General features: G+C 35.2%; 1 protein-coding gene and 1 long non-coding RNA gene across 4 annotated transcripts in view; both read left to right on the top strand.

Annotated features, from left to right (window-relative positions):
• The first annotated feature begins 387 nt into the window (after nt 1–387).
• Nucleotides 388–1,116, top strand: LOC145793138 (uncharacterized). The gene is made up of 3 exons (XR_014333749.1): nt 388–483; nt 830–939; nt 1,044–1,116. It is a non-coding gene; the product is annotated as an uncharacterized LOC145793138 (long non-coding RNA).
• Nucleotides 1,117–6,396: 5,280 nt separating this feature from the next.
• Nucleotides 6,397–17,210, top strand: part of LOC114256785 (mannosyl-oligosaccharide glucosidase GCS1) — a 39,394-nt gene continuing 28,580 nt past the window's right edge. Inside the window, exons 1-7 of one of the 3 annotated variants that reach the window (XM_082875775.1) lie at nt 6,397–6,749; nt 7,400–7,650; nt 8,887–9,058; nt 9,205–9,291; nt 9,506–9,574; nt 9,682–9,778; nt 11,583–11,690. In XM_082875775.1, the coding sequence (XP_082731901.1) occupies nt 7,541–7,650; nt 8,887–9,058; nt 9,205–9,291; nt 9,506–9,574; nt 9,682–9,778; nt 11,583–11,587 (540 nt within the window). In that variant the 5' untranslated portion in view covers nt 6,397–6,749; nt 7,400–7,540 and the 3' untranslated portion in view covers nt 11,588–11,690. Of the gene's footprint in view, nt 6,750–7,399; nt 7,651–8,886; nt 9,059–9,204; nt 9,292–9,407; nt 9,575–9,681; nt 9,779–11,582; nt 11,691–17,210 lie in introns of those variants that run through there. The other 2 variants (XM_082875776.1, XM_082875777.1) reach the window with 2 other exon arrangements.

Below are 17,210 nucleotides of genomic sequence, written 5' to 3' on the forward strand. Positions count from 1 at the left end.
GCTATGTTTGCCTTTTCCCATTTGTGGCGAAGATTATTCCACTTGTAAGTTGCATGAAGGATCTCATCACGAAGCAATGTTTTCTCAATCTATTTGTGCTTCTGTTTAGTGTTTCTTACCTCTACACTGTCGTAGTATGAAGCTCTGATTCAACAAAAAAAATCCCCATTCCTTCATTTGGGTTGTGTTTGGATCTTGGATTTAGGTGGAGATTTGTGTAGGGAAAGGAAATGAGAAGAGAAATGTGAATGGAATACGAGCTGATGTTATTTCACATTTCCATTCCTTTTCCCTCAGCAAATCACTAACCAAATCCATGATCCAAATACAGCCTTAATGTTATTTTCAATTGGTGATTACATATCATTCGCATTTACAAATACACATACAGGACTCAACGATCCTAGAACAACAGCTGAATCTCATTTCAAACCGGAGCATTTTATGGACTGATTATGGACTCCGCTCTCTTTCCAAAACAAGGTGATGGAAGTTTCTCAAGTAGTGCATCATTTATGAGCTCCTTTATCCATACATCTATTCTATTATATAAAACACACGATCAACTTGGTGTGAGCGCTTATGTCACATATTTTCTCATGCCCAAATTCCCACCTATGTAACTGTGAAGTTTCTTATTTCAATTTTTTTCTCCTCCATCTACATTTAAATTTCTTTTTTCATAAGACGGTGACAACTGTCTTCTATTTCTGCACACGCATTCACTTGTGTGCTCAACTTCTAGTGTATGTTGTTATTTGCATGATATCATGTTTATTCTAGAACTACTAAAGAAATTAATTTGTGAAACTCCTCTTGTATGCCAAAGCTCAATGTACATGAAATACAACACGGAGCATGATGCACCCTATTGGAGAGGCCCAATTTGGATGAACATCAACTACATGATTCTTTCCTCGCTTCACCATTACTCTAAAGGTACACAAATACAAACATAGATTTATCTATTGTAAATTAAAAATAAAAATAAAAAAAACTCTGATTTTCAATAAAATCTGAACGCATGGCATTGACACGTGCAGAAAATGGACCGTATAGAGACAAAGCCAAGATCATCTATAATGACTTGAGGAGCAATTTGATTAGGTAAGTGGTATGACATTTTTAGTTCTTAATCAATGCCTCTGATCTAAACTCTTCAGTCAATTCTGATGAATATTGTTCATTTCTATTATGGCAAAAACGTTGTGAAGAATTACCAGCAGATACGGTATTTTTGGGAACAGTTTGATCAAAAGAAAAGTAAGGGGAAAGGTGTACGCGTATTTCCTGGCTGGACATCGCTCGTGTTGCTGATCATGGTAGAAGCTTATAGTGAATGCTCGGAACTTGGGACTCAATTTTGTAATTTTCTAAGAAAATTATAAAGTCATTAGAGGATAAAGAAGACCACAAACAAATCAACTTGTTAGTTCTGTATAATCTCTCCAATTCAAGATATGCACTATACTTATTGTCGCAAGTTAATTTGAAAGGTAAGGTTTGAAGTTATTGGTTGTGATATGTGGATGATGTTATTGAGAGTTTGTAATATCCTCCTCTCTCAGGCTGGTTTTACATTGATCATGGATGAAACCAACTGATATGCTGACCAGAATGGACCCCATTAAAAATTGTTGTTTAAGAATGACCCCAAAATCAAGCCAATATTTATGGCATTTATTTTTGCTTCTCAAACAATTTTCTTTTTGGATTTAACCATTTCCTGTTAGGCTCTACTGTTTCAGGGGAAAACGTTTTTAAATTTTTTCGTAAAAAATGTTTTCTTATGTTTAATTACAATCTTGAAACTAATACGTTAGTGGCGGTGTTGGTGATGATGGTGAGGTGGTGAAAATAATGCATTTATGGCAATGGTGGCGGCAGCGGCAAGGTGGTGGGGTGGTCAAATAGGTGGTGATGATGATCATGGGATGGTAATAGTGTGGCTTAAAATTTGTCTAGAAAACATTTTTCACCATTCAAAAAGTTAAATATTTTTTACTCAAATAAGCTTAATTTTTCATTTTGTCATTCCAAACAACTACAAATGCGAAAAGAATGATTTCCAAAAACAATTTTCACCAAAACAAGGCCCTAGTATTAACAGGAAGTTTGGAGAGCTGAACCTCACGCTTGGATTTTGAGGATCGATTATGGATGGTTTCAGATGAAAATCAGATGCAATCAAGATTAGTCCAGTCTTTCTAACAGATGCATTATTTGTAATGAATTTAGCCATGTCCAGCAGGATTATACATGACCCCTCCTTCAACAATTAAAATGCAAACTAATGGTCTCTAATCAATTGCAATTTGTGTAACACTTTTTTTAAAATACTTCACTAGCAAGTCAAATGCAAGGTGTCTTAACGCCAAAATCATTATTAGAAAATTGCAAAAACTGTTTCCATTATTCAAGATATCAGTCTTTAACTCCCATTTTCTGTCATCTCCTTGTCCTCAGCCATTATGATCTCCATGTCCCTGATATCCCGCTTCAACACATTACCTAGCCTTGCAATGGCTTCTGTCTACTGTTGTAAAACCTGCATCAGAAAATACTATAATTTATCAGAGCATCACACATTTAATGAACACAAATTACAACCATGCGTTTCATTCTAGACATATCCACACTTATTAACTGACATTGCAGAAGGAAGAACGAAAAACTCATAATCGCCATATCTACCTCTTCTAGCCTCAAGAATAGCATTTCAAATATTGGCACTCACCTCCTGCATATCAACAAGACTCTGATCATGTATTTTGGTTGATCCCGGAAGATAAATGGAACCACCACCACCACCACCATTTGCCTGAACACGAGCCATAGTAAGCAGATTTTGGACCCTCCTAGAAAGCTCTGCTCTAGATCCTTTCAACTGTATAGGTATGTGCTAATCAATATGATGCTTTTCCACAGGCCAACAAGAATAGGATGTATGAAACAAGAAAGACGAGGAACACCAACCTGCCTAGTTATTACAGCCAACTTCTTAGCCAATTCAGCTTCACCTTTCATTAAAGGCACTCTGAAACCTTTACCCTCCAATGCCTCTATTATTCTCATGACCTTTTGACACCCCCACATACAAACAAACATATAAGAAAAACAAGTACACCGTGCTACATGCATTGATTTTTCACATGAATGATCAAGAACGCGAAGCAAACAAATGTATGCGTCGCCTAGCGGATCTGGTAGAAATCAAGCATAGGTAGAGACTTGAACCCTTGCACCTAGCTAGGAGCTTTAGGGTTAAAGTCTTGCCACTGGCAAGATTGCCCCCTCCAAAAAGTTATGGTCTCTAATGTACCGGAGAGAGAGAGAGAGAGAGAGAGAGAGATTACGCAAATTAGACAAAATTGTTCAAACAGACTACCAAAATGATTCACAACCATGTTGCTTAACCACTTGGAGTACAGAAGACAACGACAATTGACCCGGCCATGCAGACACGTCCTTACTACTTGTATAACGAATTTTCGAACATTCATCTCCGTTCTCAAAGTAAAATAAATAATAAAGCCAAAAGAGGTCCTACCCTTGAGAGGCGCCTTTGAAGACCTTGCTTTTTCTGTCTCATTCTTTTTATCCAGGGAAGAGTATCAGCTTGAAAGTGCCTTTGAAGCTGCAATCACATGTATGAAATTGAATATTATAAATCCATGATATGCACCCAAAATGCGGGCAAACTGAGGGTGCGCACACAGAAAAAGAGAGAGTACCAATTTCACATTACTTTGAGTCATTCGCAATCTCTCAGCATTAGAGAGTATAACTTCATCTTGAAGCTGTATTAACCAAAACACTATAATGTAAAACAATTGAAGTACAACAAAGCGGTAACAACAATACATTAGGCCAAGGAGCATCCACTTAATGCTGAATACATTAAATAGATAAGCATCCCCAAAACTAAAACTACATCATGATAAAAACACATATCATTATGAATATCACATCCTCACATCATCTATATCATTAATCAGCTTTAAAGAAGAAACAGAATCCTGTAGTAGAACAACGATCAGTAGGGTCCTCTGCCCAATCAGCATCAGAAAATGCATGTAACTGTAGGAAAGAGTGAGCGGAGTAGTGAAGACCATGAAATATAGTGCCTTTGAGATATCGTAAATTGCGAACTAGAGCATCATAGTGTGGAGAGCGAGGAACAGTCATGAACTGACTAACAATATGAACAGCATAAGCAATGTCTGGACGAGTAACTGTGAGATAGACAAGATTGCCAACTAGTTGACGATATAAAGCAGCATTAGACAACATGTGACCATCAAGAGGTGTGAGACGAGTCTGAAGATCCACGAGAGTAGAGGTAGTCTTGAAATCGGTAAGACCAGCACGAGCCAAGAGATCAGAAGTATACTTGGCTTGGGAAAGAAAGTAACCAGACGGATCATGAGAGATTTCCAAGCCGAGAAAATAGCTGAGAAGACCCAAATCCTTCATCTCAAATTGGCGGCTGAGAAACTGTTTGAGACTAGAGATACCCACTGTGTCATTGCTAGTGATGATCATATCATCCACATAGAGAAGAAGAAGAATAATACCACGCTCTGTCTTACGAATAAAAATGGTAGAATCATAGGCACTGGAGGAGAATCCAAAATCATGAATGGTGGAGCTAAACTTGGCGAACCAGGCACGAGGAGCTTGTTTATACAAATGTGTATAGGGAAAGAAAGTTGAGTAGGTTGTACGGCTGCCCTGCTGGGGCAGCATGTCTTACACAGCAAATTATTGCCTCATTCGAGGCAAAGTGTTTGGACAGTGATGGTCGGTCTGTGGGGGCCACCATAGATCCCATTTTAATAATCTGAACCGTTCAATATGTACAACTTGTCAAGTATTATATGCTTGTAAAAAATCACGTTGATCGGATATTGATAGCTATGTGATTGGATTAGTTTTTTTTTTCAACAGTTAACTATCACACCATCCGTTTTGTTTATACAAAACTGATTTGATCATATAGTTAATGATATCCGATCAACGTGATTTTTTACAGATATATAGTACTCAACGAGTTTTACATATTAACGCTTCGGATTATCAAAACGGAACCCTTAGTGGGCCCCCAAGAACCCAACATTGCCATGTGGCTTTATATATGTAAATTTTTTTTTTCCCCAAAAAGTGTATGACCTGCCTTCCTACTGCGGCAGTACGGCTGACAGTGTAATTCAAACTTTTGTATTACAAAAATGTATAAAATATTTTTTTAATATATTTTATTTGTGAATAGTAATGATTTTTTTGCTTTTTGTGTAATTTTTTGACTTTTTTTTTTTTTAATTTTTGTGGGACTTGCCAAACCTGGCCTTAATTGTGACAATTAATCTTTTTATACTTGATAGTTGTGATGTCATTTTCTATTTATCTACTGTTAACGAAGCTAAAACAAATTTAAAATGGAGATATCAAAGTGAAATTTTGGTACAGATGTAAGAATTAAAGTGAAATTTTGATGAAAATATAAAGGTGCATTAATGGCTCATATAATAAGTTTTGTCAACTTATTAAGGTCATATGTACAATGAAAATGTGACATTAATTGCAACTTGATTTAAACCATAAAAGATTAATTATTAAAAGTGACAGAGGCAAAAGAAATTTTGGTAGAACGAGTGATAAGTGAAATTTAACAAACACTTTTGCTTACATGGAAAAATAACAATAATATTTTTCTTTTTTCTTTCTTTCCTTATAAATTTTCAATGCCATGAAAAGCATCCTTTGGTAGAATTTTAATTACTAGTATGGCCGTTAAATAAATCAAGTTAAAAACTCATCATTCGAGATTAACTTATTATGTAAATAAGTCAAACATAAACATAAACATAAACTTGTTAAGTTCTACTACTTGACTTTTGGGAAGTAGGAAAAAAGCAAACAAAGCTATTTATTGGCTTTTTTTTTTTTTTAAGAAAACGTACAAAAAAGTAGAGGTGATATAATCCTAATAAACTAATATGATGGCTTTTTTTCTATGTTCCCAAAATAAAGTTATTTAAACTCGACTTATGTACAACTTGTTAAAAACTCATTCAAAATCAATTCGTTATATAAAAAAATCAAATTTAAATATAATTTTAAACTCGTTAAATTATCAAATCAAAATTAAACAACCTATTACTTGGTTCATTTTCGACCTTAATTACTAGTTTTAGAAATATTGATTGTTGCTTGTGCTCCGGTTTTTTCCAAGTTTGCCTGGGCCAGTTGGACAGCAAAGTTTGTCAAAATGGGCTTCAATTAAATAATGGGCCTCAAAGTGGGCCAATATTTGCTAATTGAGCGTTATTACTTATTGGGCCTAAACTTGGGCCAGACAACGGTCCATACTCGCCCAGCCGAAGTCCACGGCACATTTCTATCTTCATCTTCTTCTCTCTCTCTCTCTCTCTACTCTCTCTCCTCAGTGCTCACTGATCTGAAAATGGCTGGAAGTGGGCGACGAAGTGCGAGAAGCAGAATCAAATACAGACGCCGACGAAGATCGAACCCCTCTCCGCAATCCCAAACTCCGAAAGCACAGAAGCAGAGACCACAGTCTCATTCGCCTCTTAAATGTTGATCTCAAAGTTGTTCTAGGGTTTGCTATCATCGCGTTCTTGATTGTCCTTTTCATGATTCATCGACTTATAATTGCCGTTGAACATCCTCAGAAACCCAGGGTCGTGACCCCATTCCCTGCCCCAAAGATCATGGATCTTCCTCAGGTGAAACTTTCATCTACAATTTGAATAAACTCATATAATATATATGTGTGTGTGTGTGTGTATGTATATTATAGAATCTATAAACTGTTGCTTTCATTGTTTCTAAAAAATGTAGTTTTTTCTAGTGGGAAAGTTGATTTTTTAAAGATTTTTTAGTTGCTTTTTAGCCGAAAACAAATGGGCTTTAGGCAGGAAAAAAAAAAAAAAAACAGCTTATTTTGCCTCCAGTTTAAGAACAAAGTTTATGATGTTTGCCTCCAGTTTAAGACTTACGTTTACCACAGCAATACAAAGAAGAGGCAGAGAGAGAGGGGAAAATAAAATTCCTTTTTTATGACTGTAAAATGATTTACGAACATAATTTTCATATAGAAATTAATTCAGAATTGTGTAGCAGGGTCGCTTTCAAAATTATGAGTCAAAATAATGGGTGTTTTGATTTGAAATAAAAGGAGCCGAGGATGACTGGTGTTATATTATATGTGATATTTATATATTGTGTTTGAGCATTGTTTCCTCGATCCCAAGAGGTTCCATAAATTCACGGTGAAGGTTGTTAACCCTTTCAATTTTATCCATTGTGGTAAAGATGGTTGTAATTAACAGTTATTTATCAAAAAATAAATAAAATTAACAGTTGTAGTTGTCAGGACTCCACAGTCTCTGGTTGCTGGATTGATGTGGCTTGGATTAAAGGATGGAAGATATTTCATGCGACATGTCTGCCAAGATTCAGATGAATTGAAGACATATGGTTGGACGTGTCACAATGGACGGGATTATGGACGTCAATGCTAGTTGACCAAGATATGACCTTGATGACAAGTTTTTTGAAATCCAAAGAAGATGGCAGTGGCTATGGAGGGGACTGGGCAGTTCGAATTGATGTGCAAAGTGAGAAGTAAATATCTTTCCCACCAATCTTACATTTGTCTTATCAAATACCTCTAATAAGCATGTTTTGTTTAGTGGATATAGCCCCAAAACTGGAGATTTTCTACAAGACAACCTATAAGAAAATAGCATGTGAATTTGAGGTGGAAATTATTGGTTTGCACAAAAAGAAATGTGTGTTAGCCTTGATTAACATCCATATACCTGTCATTGACCATTTTACGGCAATTGCACACATTTTTTTCTATGTTATGGTTTTTATTTGTTTGAAATTTTACACAGTAAAGATGCTGGGAATTATTGGTTTGCATTTTTAGCAGTTTAGGCATTAATTATGGGATCTTGTAAGAATACACTCATTAGTACTAACGATTGGGTTGTGTATTTGTGTTGCCAGTACATTTACCCATTGTTATAATAGTAGTTTTATATTGTGGGTGCTTTGTAACAGTACTTCTATATTGTCGAAAGTAAACTTGTACTGAATGAATACTTCTCATGGGTTAAATGTGTGTTTGGAAATTTATCAAATGAGTGTATATTTTTGGGGGGAAATTTTAAAAGGTCTATATTTAGGAATTACACATCATGTCATCAGCTAACAATTGATTTTTGTAAATTAAATAGAATTTTAGGACTAAAGACGAAAACAAAGGATCATAAAAAATGTTTGGTTCTGTTGAATTATAATTGCAAACAATTTATTGAAACCCCCCAAAGAAATGAATGAATTAAATTTAATTAATGACAGCATTGATACAAACAATGACAGGATGAAGATTAGAATGCGTTCTTATCTTAGAAGTCTTATTTTTGAGAAAAATATTTATTTGTTAATGAATTCAGCAATATATAAGGATGTGGCTATTCTTAAGTTCAAAGCCTATGTGCTTGCCACGTGCTTCACACTTTGAAGTATAGCCTAGGAAGCTCTCTTTAGATCTGTGCCTCGTGTCATGGTTTACAAATATGACTAAAGAAACTTGCTCGCTTCTTGGACTATGGCAGTGAGGTTCTCTTTTTTCTTTTTCTTTTTCTTTTTATTTTTCAAATTCGACTTTGTATACTCTGTAAGAATTGGTAAATTACATTTATGTTCTCTTACTTAGCATAATTTATAGTTTTCACGTTTTTGTTTCATATCATGAATTCTTGAATATTTTCTATTCTTAAATTGGGAGTTGCTAGAAGTAGGATGGTATTATTGGCTTATGTTTCGTTCATTTGTTTTGATTTTTATCAGATCCAAGCTTAGTGAGGTGATGCAAACTGTGCACCGTTTCTTCTATCTTGCGAATGAAGATGGGAACGCTTTGAGTTTGAGTAGGGAGACCTTGAACATTTGTGAGAATTCTCTCCTGGCTTTTGGATCACAAACAGATGTTGGCAGTTTGAATCTAAATTTAGAATCAATGGTATGTTGTCAAATAGATGCACAGGAACCTTCATTGTGAAAGAGGAAATAATTACTCATGCATGCCTGTGCTCCTCCATGTTTATGTATTTTGTGGCCCCAACAATATTTTTAATTCAGCTTTAATCTCAAACCAATTTTTTGCAGGATGATTTGGAAGTCCATTATTCTGGCTTCAGGACATCTCACATTCACAATTTATCAGACCTTGTCCAGCAAAATCTTGGAGCCCAAGTAAGAATTAATGTTTTTTGTTGTCTGCTGTTTTTTCTGCATGCTAAATCATGTTGATTTCTGCTATTGGTAAAACATTCATTTGCTTCCATTTTACAGTGTTATAATCGTACTAGTGTTTCATGTTTCAGTTTTCAGCAGTGGTTCTTTCACTTATGCTCTGTGTGTGTGCGCTTGCTTGCTTGCTCACTCACACTCTTGTATGTGTTGTTAGATGAGGAAGTTTGGTCGTTTGCAACTCTCAGACACTACCGATGATTCTTATAACATTTTAGTATTTCAGGTAGGCAGTCAGGGAGGTAACAGGTTACATGTGTCCACGGACTATGATTGCCATTCTCAGGTTTCTATTTCTCTTCTACCCCATATGCTTTTCTGTTTTTTATGCAGATCTTGGGTAGGATTTCTTTCAGAACAGATGTAGCTTTTATATCTGGAACTGGCGTAAAAGATTCAAGACTTAAAGAACGTCTCAGCAGCCTTACAGGTATCTTCTGTCAAGTTCTGTGCATGTTTCCTTTATCTTGATTGTGAACATTGTGTTTATAAGATTACAAGTGTCTCATTCTTTATGAAACTTCCGTATAAGTAATACTGGTATAACTTATTAGAAGCACAAGAAAACAGGCTGCTTGTTGGTATTGCCAAACAAGAAAGACTGCAGAATTAGATTTGAGGTAAATAACCTCTTTTCAATTTGAAAAGAGGCAACTAAAAATATTTAGCAATATGCTAGGAAGTCATGAAATCTAGAGGACTGCATATAGGATTACATGAAAACCTTCACTTACATTTTTTAATTAACTTGGTGGACAGTGAGGAAGGAAAAAGATCAGCTTAATAGACAAAGGAGAGTAAACGGGCATGCCGATTAAGAGAGAGAGAGAGAGAGAGAGAGAGAGAGAGGGGGGGAGACAACTTTGGGAATGATTGTTGTCTAAAAGACCTAGAATAAAAACTTCAAAGAATTGTTACAGAGATGGGATTCATGTCAATTCATAACGTTCATTAATTTGATTTAGCAGAGGAAATGAAGAGTGAAGTTGTTAACGCTGTTAAAAGAAGTGAGTGGTGTAGTGCAGTCATTCTCACGGGAGGGTGTAGAGATAAGATGGGTGCGCTGTGATCAAGATTTTAAGTCAATAGGCAATGTGATGATGTCAATGTCATTGACAAGAACTCAGCATAATGGTACCATTTTCCTGACCACGTAGCCCAGTCCTCCGACCAAATTTCCCTGTTTATTTTAAATTTAAATATTTTTTGAACTTTTTGCTCTTTGGGGATTTGAAATATCTTCTGAATGTAGGATCATATTCCTTTTGCATAAACAAGTTTAACCCTCCCTCTCGAAATTATATTTCTTTTTTTAGTGCGCAATATTACAATCCTTTTTGTATGGACACGTTGACTTATACCCCAATTTCTTGTAATTTTTTTGTTTACTTTCAATAGCACAAGCTATTTATTTCAGCTTTGTAAGTTGGGATAATTTTGCTTCATACTTTTGGGTACCTTACTGACTAGTCAACTAGATGAGAAGGAAAAAGAATTTGATGACAAATTCAAAAAATGCTTTAATTTGGCTGATGCGGTATCCATTCATATGAAATCCTTATATTTGTGTCATTTGTTTTTTGAAATCAAATAACTGTATGCAGAATTTTTAGGATCATGGCATGTCTTTGATAGTTTTGTTGCAAGTAACATGTCACTATAAGCCTAGTCACATTGGTGACTGCAGGAAAATTATACGATTCTTAAGATATAGTTTTTATTATTATTATTGTTATTCTTATTATTATAATTTGAATGGTCTCATTGTGTTTAAACTTAAAATTATGAATATGTTGATAAAAGTTATTCGGCCAGTTCATAGGCTCAAGGAGACTTTTTCAGCTCTCAGTTTGAAAAGAACAATGCTTGTCTCCCTTTTTTTTCGAGGCTTAGGGAGAGCTTGACCAATTCTTTAATTTTGTGATCAAGATTTTAAGGAAAATTATACAATTCCTATGATCTCTTTTCTTGACCAACTCTTAAATTTTGTAGAGCTTTTTGATACACATGAAGATGTATAGGGTTTTTTTTTTCTTCTCCTCTTTTGTATACAGATGGCATTCCCTTGATGCCTTTTTTAAATGAATCTTACTTTAACTCACCAAAATAAAATGTCAAGCAGTTCAAATAATCCTGGTGGCCATTTCATTTTATGTTTAAGTTGTATTCAATTGTACAAAATCTATATTTTGCATAAAATGGACTGTTCTGATATTATGATATGTTGTTTTCAGCTTGATTCTGAGTCCATCTCCACTGGTAAGGCTGCAGTTGCGAGTTTGTTGGGTGGAATTGGCTACTTTTATGGCCAATCAAAAATCTCAGTCCCAAGTAACTCTAATGTAAGTTTTACAGATCTGTATGTGATCGTCTTAATCATATCAAATCAATTATGTCTTCATGAATTCCATTTGAAACACAATATCTCCATCTAATATGATTAACTGTGTTTTGAGGGAGAGAGAGGAAGAGAGGTGGTTTGAGTTTACAAAAGTTATTAGGATAGATGGGCTGGGTTTACAGGTTAGCTGTAAAAGGTTTATTTGATTTAGCTTGATTGTCTGCATGATTTAATTAGGGGCCAAGTCATTGCTAATTAGAGTGGCCTGTAGGTTAAGTAACTTTAGGCCTAACAGACTGATGAATCTCTGCTGCAATAAAGTATTTGGAAGGCTTTTTTGGGAGAACAAAATTTTAGGGGGAATTTCGAATTTTATGAAAAATGGTAGAGAAGGAAGTGGTGACCAAATCTTCAATTTTGAATAAAATTCGAAATTCCCTAGAAAGACATTTGACAGAGGAGACAATTGTTTGATTAGATACTTGGAATAAGATCGAGAGCTCCTTGGGAGGAAAGAATTGTGAAAGAAAACCTAAGTAGAATTTTAGAAATTATGGAAAGTTTTTGATCAGACAGAAATCCTTAGGTTTTTAACTTTAGAGGGAATTTGATTTTAAGGAAAAGTGTTGATGAGGAGGTGATGACCGAGTCTTTCACTTTGAAGTGAAATTTTGAATTTCCTTAGAAGACATTTGACTATAAGGTGATTGTTTGATTGATTTCTTGGAATAAGATCTAAAATTCTTTGGAAATTTTTTAAAAATAAAATTTGAAAAGAGTTTTGAAATTATGGAAAGTTCTTTTTATCAGGTAAAAATATTTGGGCCGCTGACTTTGAGGGAACCTTAATTTTATGGAGAAATGTTAGACAAGGAAGTAATGACCGAGTCTCTCATTTCGAATAAAATTTTGGTTCCTGTACAAGATATTTGGATAAAGGGTGATCGTTTGGTTGATTCCTTGGAATAAAATCCAAACTCCTCAAAACTTTCAAAAAAAAAGAGGAAAAGGAAACATTGAAATTTTAAAGAAGAAAAAAAAACTGCACTTTATTTTGAAAAAGGATTTTGAAAAAAATAGAAGTTGAAATTTGATCACGCACTTTTGAAAATAAATTGGGGCACATTTCGGGAAATAATAAGTAATGGAAAGACAATTGTTTAGATTGATCACTTTGGTAGAAATCCTTTAAATTCCTCAGAATTCCCTTGGTCGGGCTACTATCACCCAATGGGTGATAACAATGACTTCGAGATCCAGCGGTAAGTGTTAAACAAAATTAACTGGTTTCATTCACCCATCCTCGGGTTTGTTGCTTAGTGTCCCGGACACTATTCATGGGTTATGTTATGTCAATAAGGCAAGCATGAGACTATAATTCTAGTACTGTTTGATCATTCCCTTGTGGAAGGAGTGGTATATTGATAGTAACAACTGATGTGCCCTTTTGTGACCAAACTTGCCTCCTTTTGCATGGAGAGAGCATTAGCAGCTTCCAAACTAGGGCAGGATACCCTCCTTTCCGGGATTTTATTATTGCCTCTTTGAATGATTTAGTGAATCCTAGGTCTGACTTCTCAATTAGGACAGGGCAACCCTACCCCCCAGATAGGCACGAATGCAAATTATGTCCTTGTGTTATATTTTGGAAAGGATTGGATTTGATTCCAGCGATCTAACAACGAGAAAGACAGTGATTTCATTCCCAAAGTCTGGGGAGTTTGACGTGGCAGTGATTTGATTCTGTGGCAATCTGAGTTGTTTGGGGGCAATGATGCAGTTACAAAGATTTGGGGGTTCAATTTAGGCAGTGATTCATATTTTGATCATGATTTTAGTAATCAGTAGTAAATTAGGTGCGTGGTTTCCCAATTTTAAAGAATTTGAGTTTGAATTTGGGTTCTTACCTTAGTGATCAAAGAAGAAGAGGAAAAAGGAAAGAATGATTGGCTTTTTAAAATTTAAATCCCCAAGAAAACATGTTATTAAAGAATTAACATCTAAAAAAAAGAAAAAAGGAACTTTCTAACTTAAGTTGAGCCTCGGAGATTATGGAAGGTGTTTGATCGAATAAAAATCTTCAAGTCATTGACTTTAGGGGGAATTTCGACTTTTATGAAAAATGGTAGATAAGGAAGTGGTGACCAAATCCTCAGTTTTGAATAAAATTCGAAATCCCCTAGAAAGACATTTGACTGAGGAGACAATTGTTTGATTAGATACTTGGAATAAGATCGAGAGCTCCTTGGGAGGAAAGAATTGTGAAAGAAAACACGAGTAGAATTTTAGAAATTATGGAAAGTTTTTTATCAGACAGAAAACCTTAGGTTTTTGACTTTAGAGGGAATTTGATTTTATGGAAAAGTGTTGATGAGGAGGTGATGACCGAGTCTTTCACTTTGAAGTGAAATTTTGAATTTCCTTAGAAGACATTTGACTATAAGGTGATTGTTTGATTGATTTCTTGGAATAAGATTTAAAATTCTTTGGAAATTTTTTGAAAATAAAATTTGAAAAGAGTTTTGAAATTATGGAAAGTTCTTTTTATCAGGTAAAAACATTTGGGCCGCTGACTTTGAGGGAACCTTAATTTTATGGAGAAATGTTAGACAAGGAAGTAATGACCGAGTCTCTCATTTCGAATAAAATTTTGGTTCCTGTATAAGATATTTGGCTAACGGGTGATCGTTTGGTTGATTCCTTGGAATAAAATTCGAACTCCTCAAAATTTTCGGAAAAAAAAGCGGATTGGGAAACATTGAAATTTTAAAGAGAAAAAAAAAAAAAAGCTGCACTTTATTTTGAAAAAGGATTTTGAAAAAAATAGAAGTTGAAATTTGATCACGCACTTTTAAAAATAAATTGAGGCACATTTCGGGAAACAATAAGTAATGGAAAGACAATTGTTTAGATTGATCACTCTGGTAGGAATCCTTTAAATTCCTCAGAATTCCCTTGGTCGGGCAACTATCACCCAATGGGTGATGACGATGACTTCGAGATCCAATGGTAAGTGTTAAACAAAATTGACTGGTTTCATTCACCTATCCTCGGGTTTGTTGCATAGTATCCCGGACACTATTCGTGGGTTATGTTATGTCAATAAGGCAAGCATGAAACTATGCTACTAGTACTGTTTGATCATTCCCTTGTGGAAGGAGTGGTATATTGATAGTAACAACTGATGTGCCCTTTTGTGATCAAACTTGCCTCCTTTTGCATGGAGAGAGCATTAGCAGCTTCGAAAGTTGGGCAGGACACCCTCCTTTCCAGGACTGTATTATTGCCTCTTTGAATGATTTAGTGAATCCTAGGTCTGACTTCTAAATTAGGACAGGGCAACCCTACCCGCCAGATAGGCACGAATGCAAATTATGTCCTTGTGTTATATTTTGGAAAGGATTGGATTTGATTCCAGCGATCTAACAACGAGAAAGACAGTGATTTCATTCCCAAAGTCTGGGGAGTTTGACGTGGCAGTGATTTGATTCTGTGGCAATCTAAGTTGTTTGGGGGCAATGATGCAATTACAAAGATTTGGGGGTTCAATTTAGGCAGTGATTCATATTTTGATCATGATTTTAGTAATCAGTAGTAAATTAGGTGGGTGGTTTCCCAATTTTAAAGAATTTGAGTTTGAATTTGGGTTCTTACCTTAGTGATCAAAGAAGAAGAGGAAAAAGAAAAGAACGACTGGCTTTTTAAAATTTAAATCCCCAAGAAAACATGTTATTAAAGAATTAACTTCTAAAAAAAAGAAAAAAGGAACTTTCTACCTTAAGTTGAGCCTCGGAGATTATGGAAGGTGTTTGATCGAATAAAAATCTTCAAGTCATTGACTTTAGGGGGAATTTCGACTTTTATGAAAAATGGTAGATAAGGAAGTGGTGACCAAATCCTCAGTTTTGAATAAAATTCGAAATCCCCTAGAAAGACATTTGAGTAAGGAGACAATTGTTTGATTAGATACTTGGAATAAGATATTGAGCTCCTTGGGAGGAAAGAATTGTGAAAGAAAACACGAGTAGAATTTTAGAAATTATGGAAAGTTTTTGATCAGACAGAAATCCTTAGGTTTTTGACTTGAGAGGGAATTTGATTTTGTGGAAAAGTGTTGATGAGGAGGTGATGACCGAGTCTCTCACTTTGAAGTGAAATTTTGAATTTCCTTAGAAGACATTTGACTATAAGGTGATTGTTTGATTGATTTCTTGGAATAGGATCTAAAATTCTTTGGAAATTTTTTGGAAATAAAATTTGAAACGAGTTTTGAAATTATGGAAAGTTCTTTTTATCAGGTAAAAACATTTGGGCCGCTGACTTTGAGCGAACCTTAATTTTATGGAGAAATGTTAGACAAGGAAGTAATGACCGAGTCTCTCATTTCGAATAAAATTTTGGTTCCTGTACAAGATATTTGGCTAACGGGTGATCGTTTGGTTGATTCCTTGGAATAAAATTCGAACTCCCCAAAACTTTCGGAAAAAAAAGCGGATTGGGAAACATTGAAATTTTAAAGAAAAAAAAAAAAAAGCTGCACTTTATTTTGAAAAAGGATTTTGTAAAAAATAGAAGTTGAAATTTGATCACGCACTTTTAAAAATAAATTGAGGCACATTTCGGGAAACAATAAGTAATGGAAAGACAATTGTTTAGATTGATCACTCTGGTAGGAATCCTTTAAATTCCTCAGAATTCTCTTGGTCGGGCAACTATCACCCAATGGGTGATGACGATGACTTCGAGATCCAATGGTAAGTGTTCAACAAAATTGACTGGTTTCATTCACCTATCCTCGGGTTTGTTGCATAGTATCCCGGACACTATTCGTGGGTTATGTTATGTCAATAAGGCAAGCATGAAACTATGCTACTAGTACTGTTTGATCATTCCCTTGTGGAAGGAGTGGTATATTGATAGTAACAACTGATGTGCCCTTTTGTGATCAAACTTGCCTCCTTTTGCATGGAGAGAGCATTAGCAGCTTCGAAAGTTGGGCAGGACACCCTCCTTTCCAGGACTGTATTATTGCCTCTTTGAATGATTTAGTGAATCCTAGGTCTGACTTCTAAATTAGGACAGGACAACCCTGGCCCCCAAATAGGCATGAACGCAAATTTTGTGCTCATGTGATATTTTTGAAATGATTTGATTTGATTTAATTTGATTCCAGCGATCTAACAACGAGAAAGACAGTGATTTCATTCCCAAAGTCTGGGGAGTTTGACGTGGCAGTGATTTGATTCTGTGGCAATCTAAGTTGTTTGGGGGCAATGATGCAATTACAAAGATTTGGGGGTTCAATTTAGGCAGTGATTCATATTTTGATCATGATTTTAGTAATCAGTAGTAAATTAGGTGGGTGGTTTCCCAATTTTAAAGAATTTGAGTTTGAATTTGGGTTCTTACCTTAGTGATCAAAGAAGAAGAGGAAAAAGAAAAGAACGACTGGCTTTTTAAAATTTAAATCCCCAGGAAAACATGTTATTAAAGAATTAACTTCTAAAAAAAAGAAAAAAGG

This window comes from Camellia sinensis, chromosome 6 (assembly GCF_055761805.1).
Source record: "Camellia sinensis isolate YWXY chromosome 6, ASM5576180v1, whole genome shotgun sequence".
Taxonomy (NCBI): Eukaryota; Viridiplantae; Streptophyta; class Magnoliopsida; order Ericales; family Theaceae; genus Camellia; species Camellia sinensis.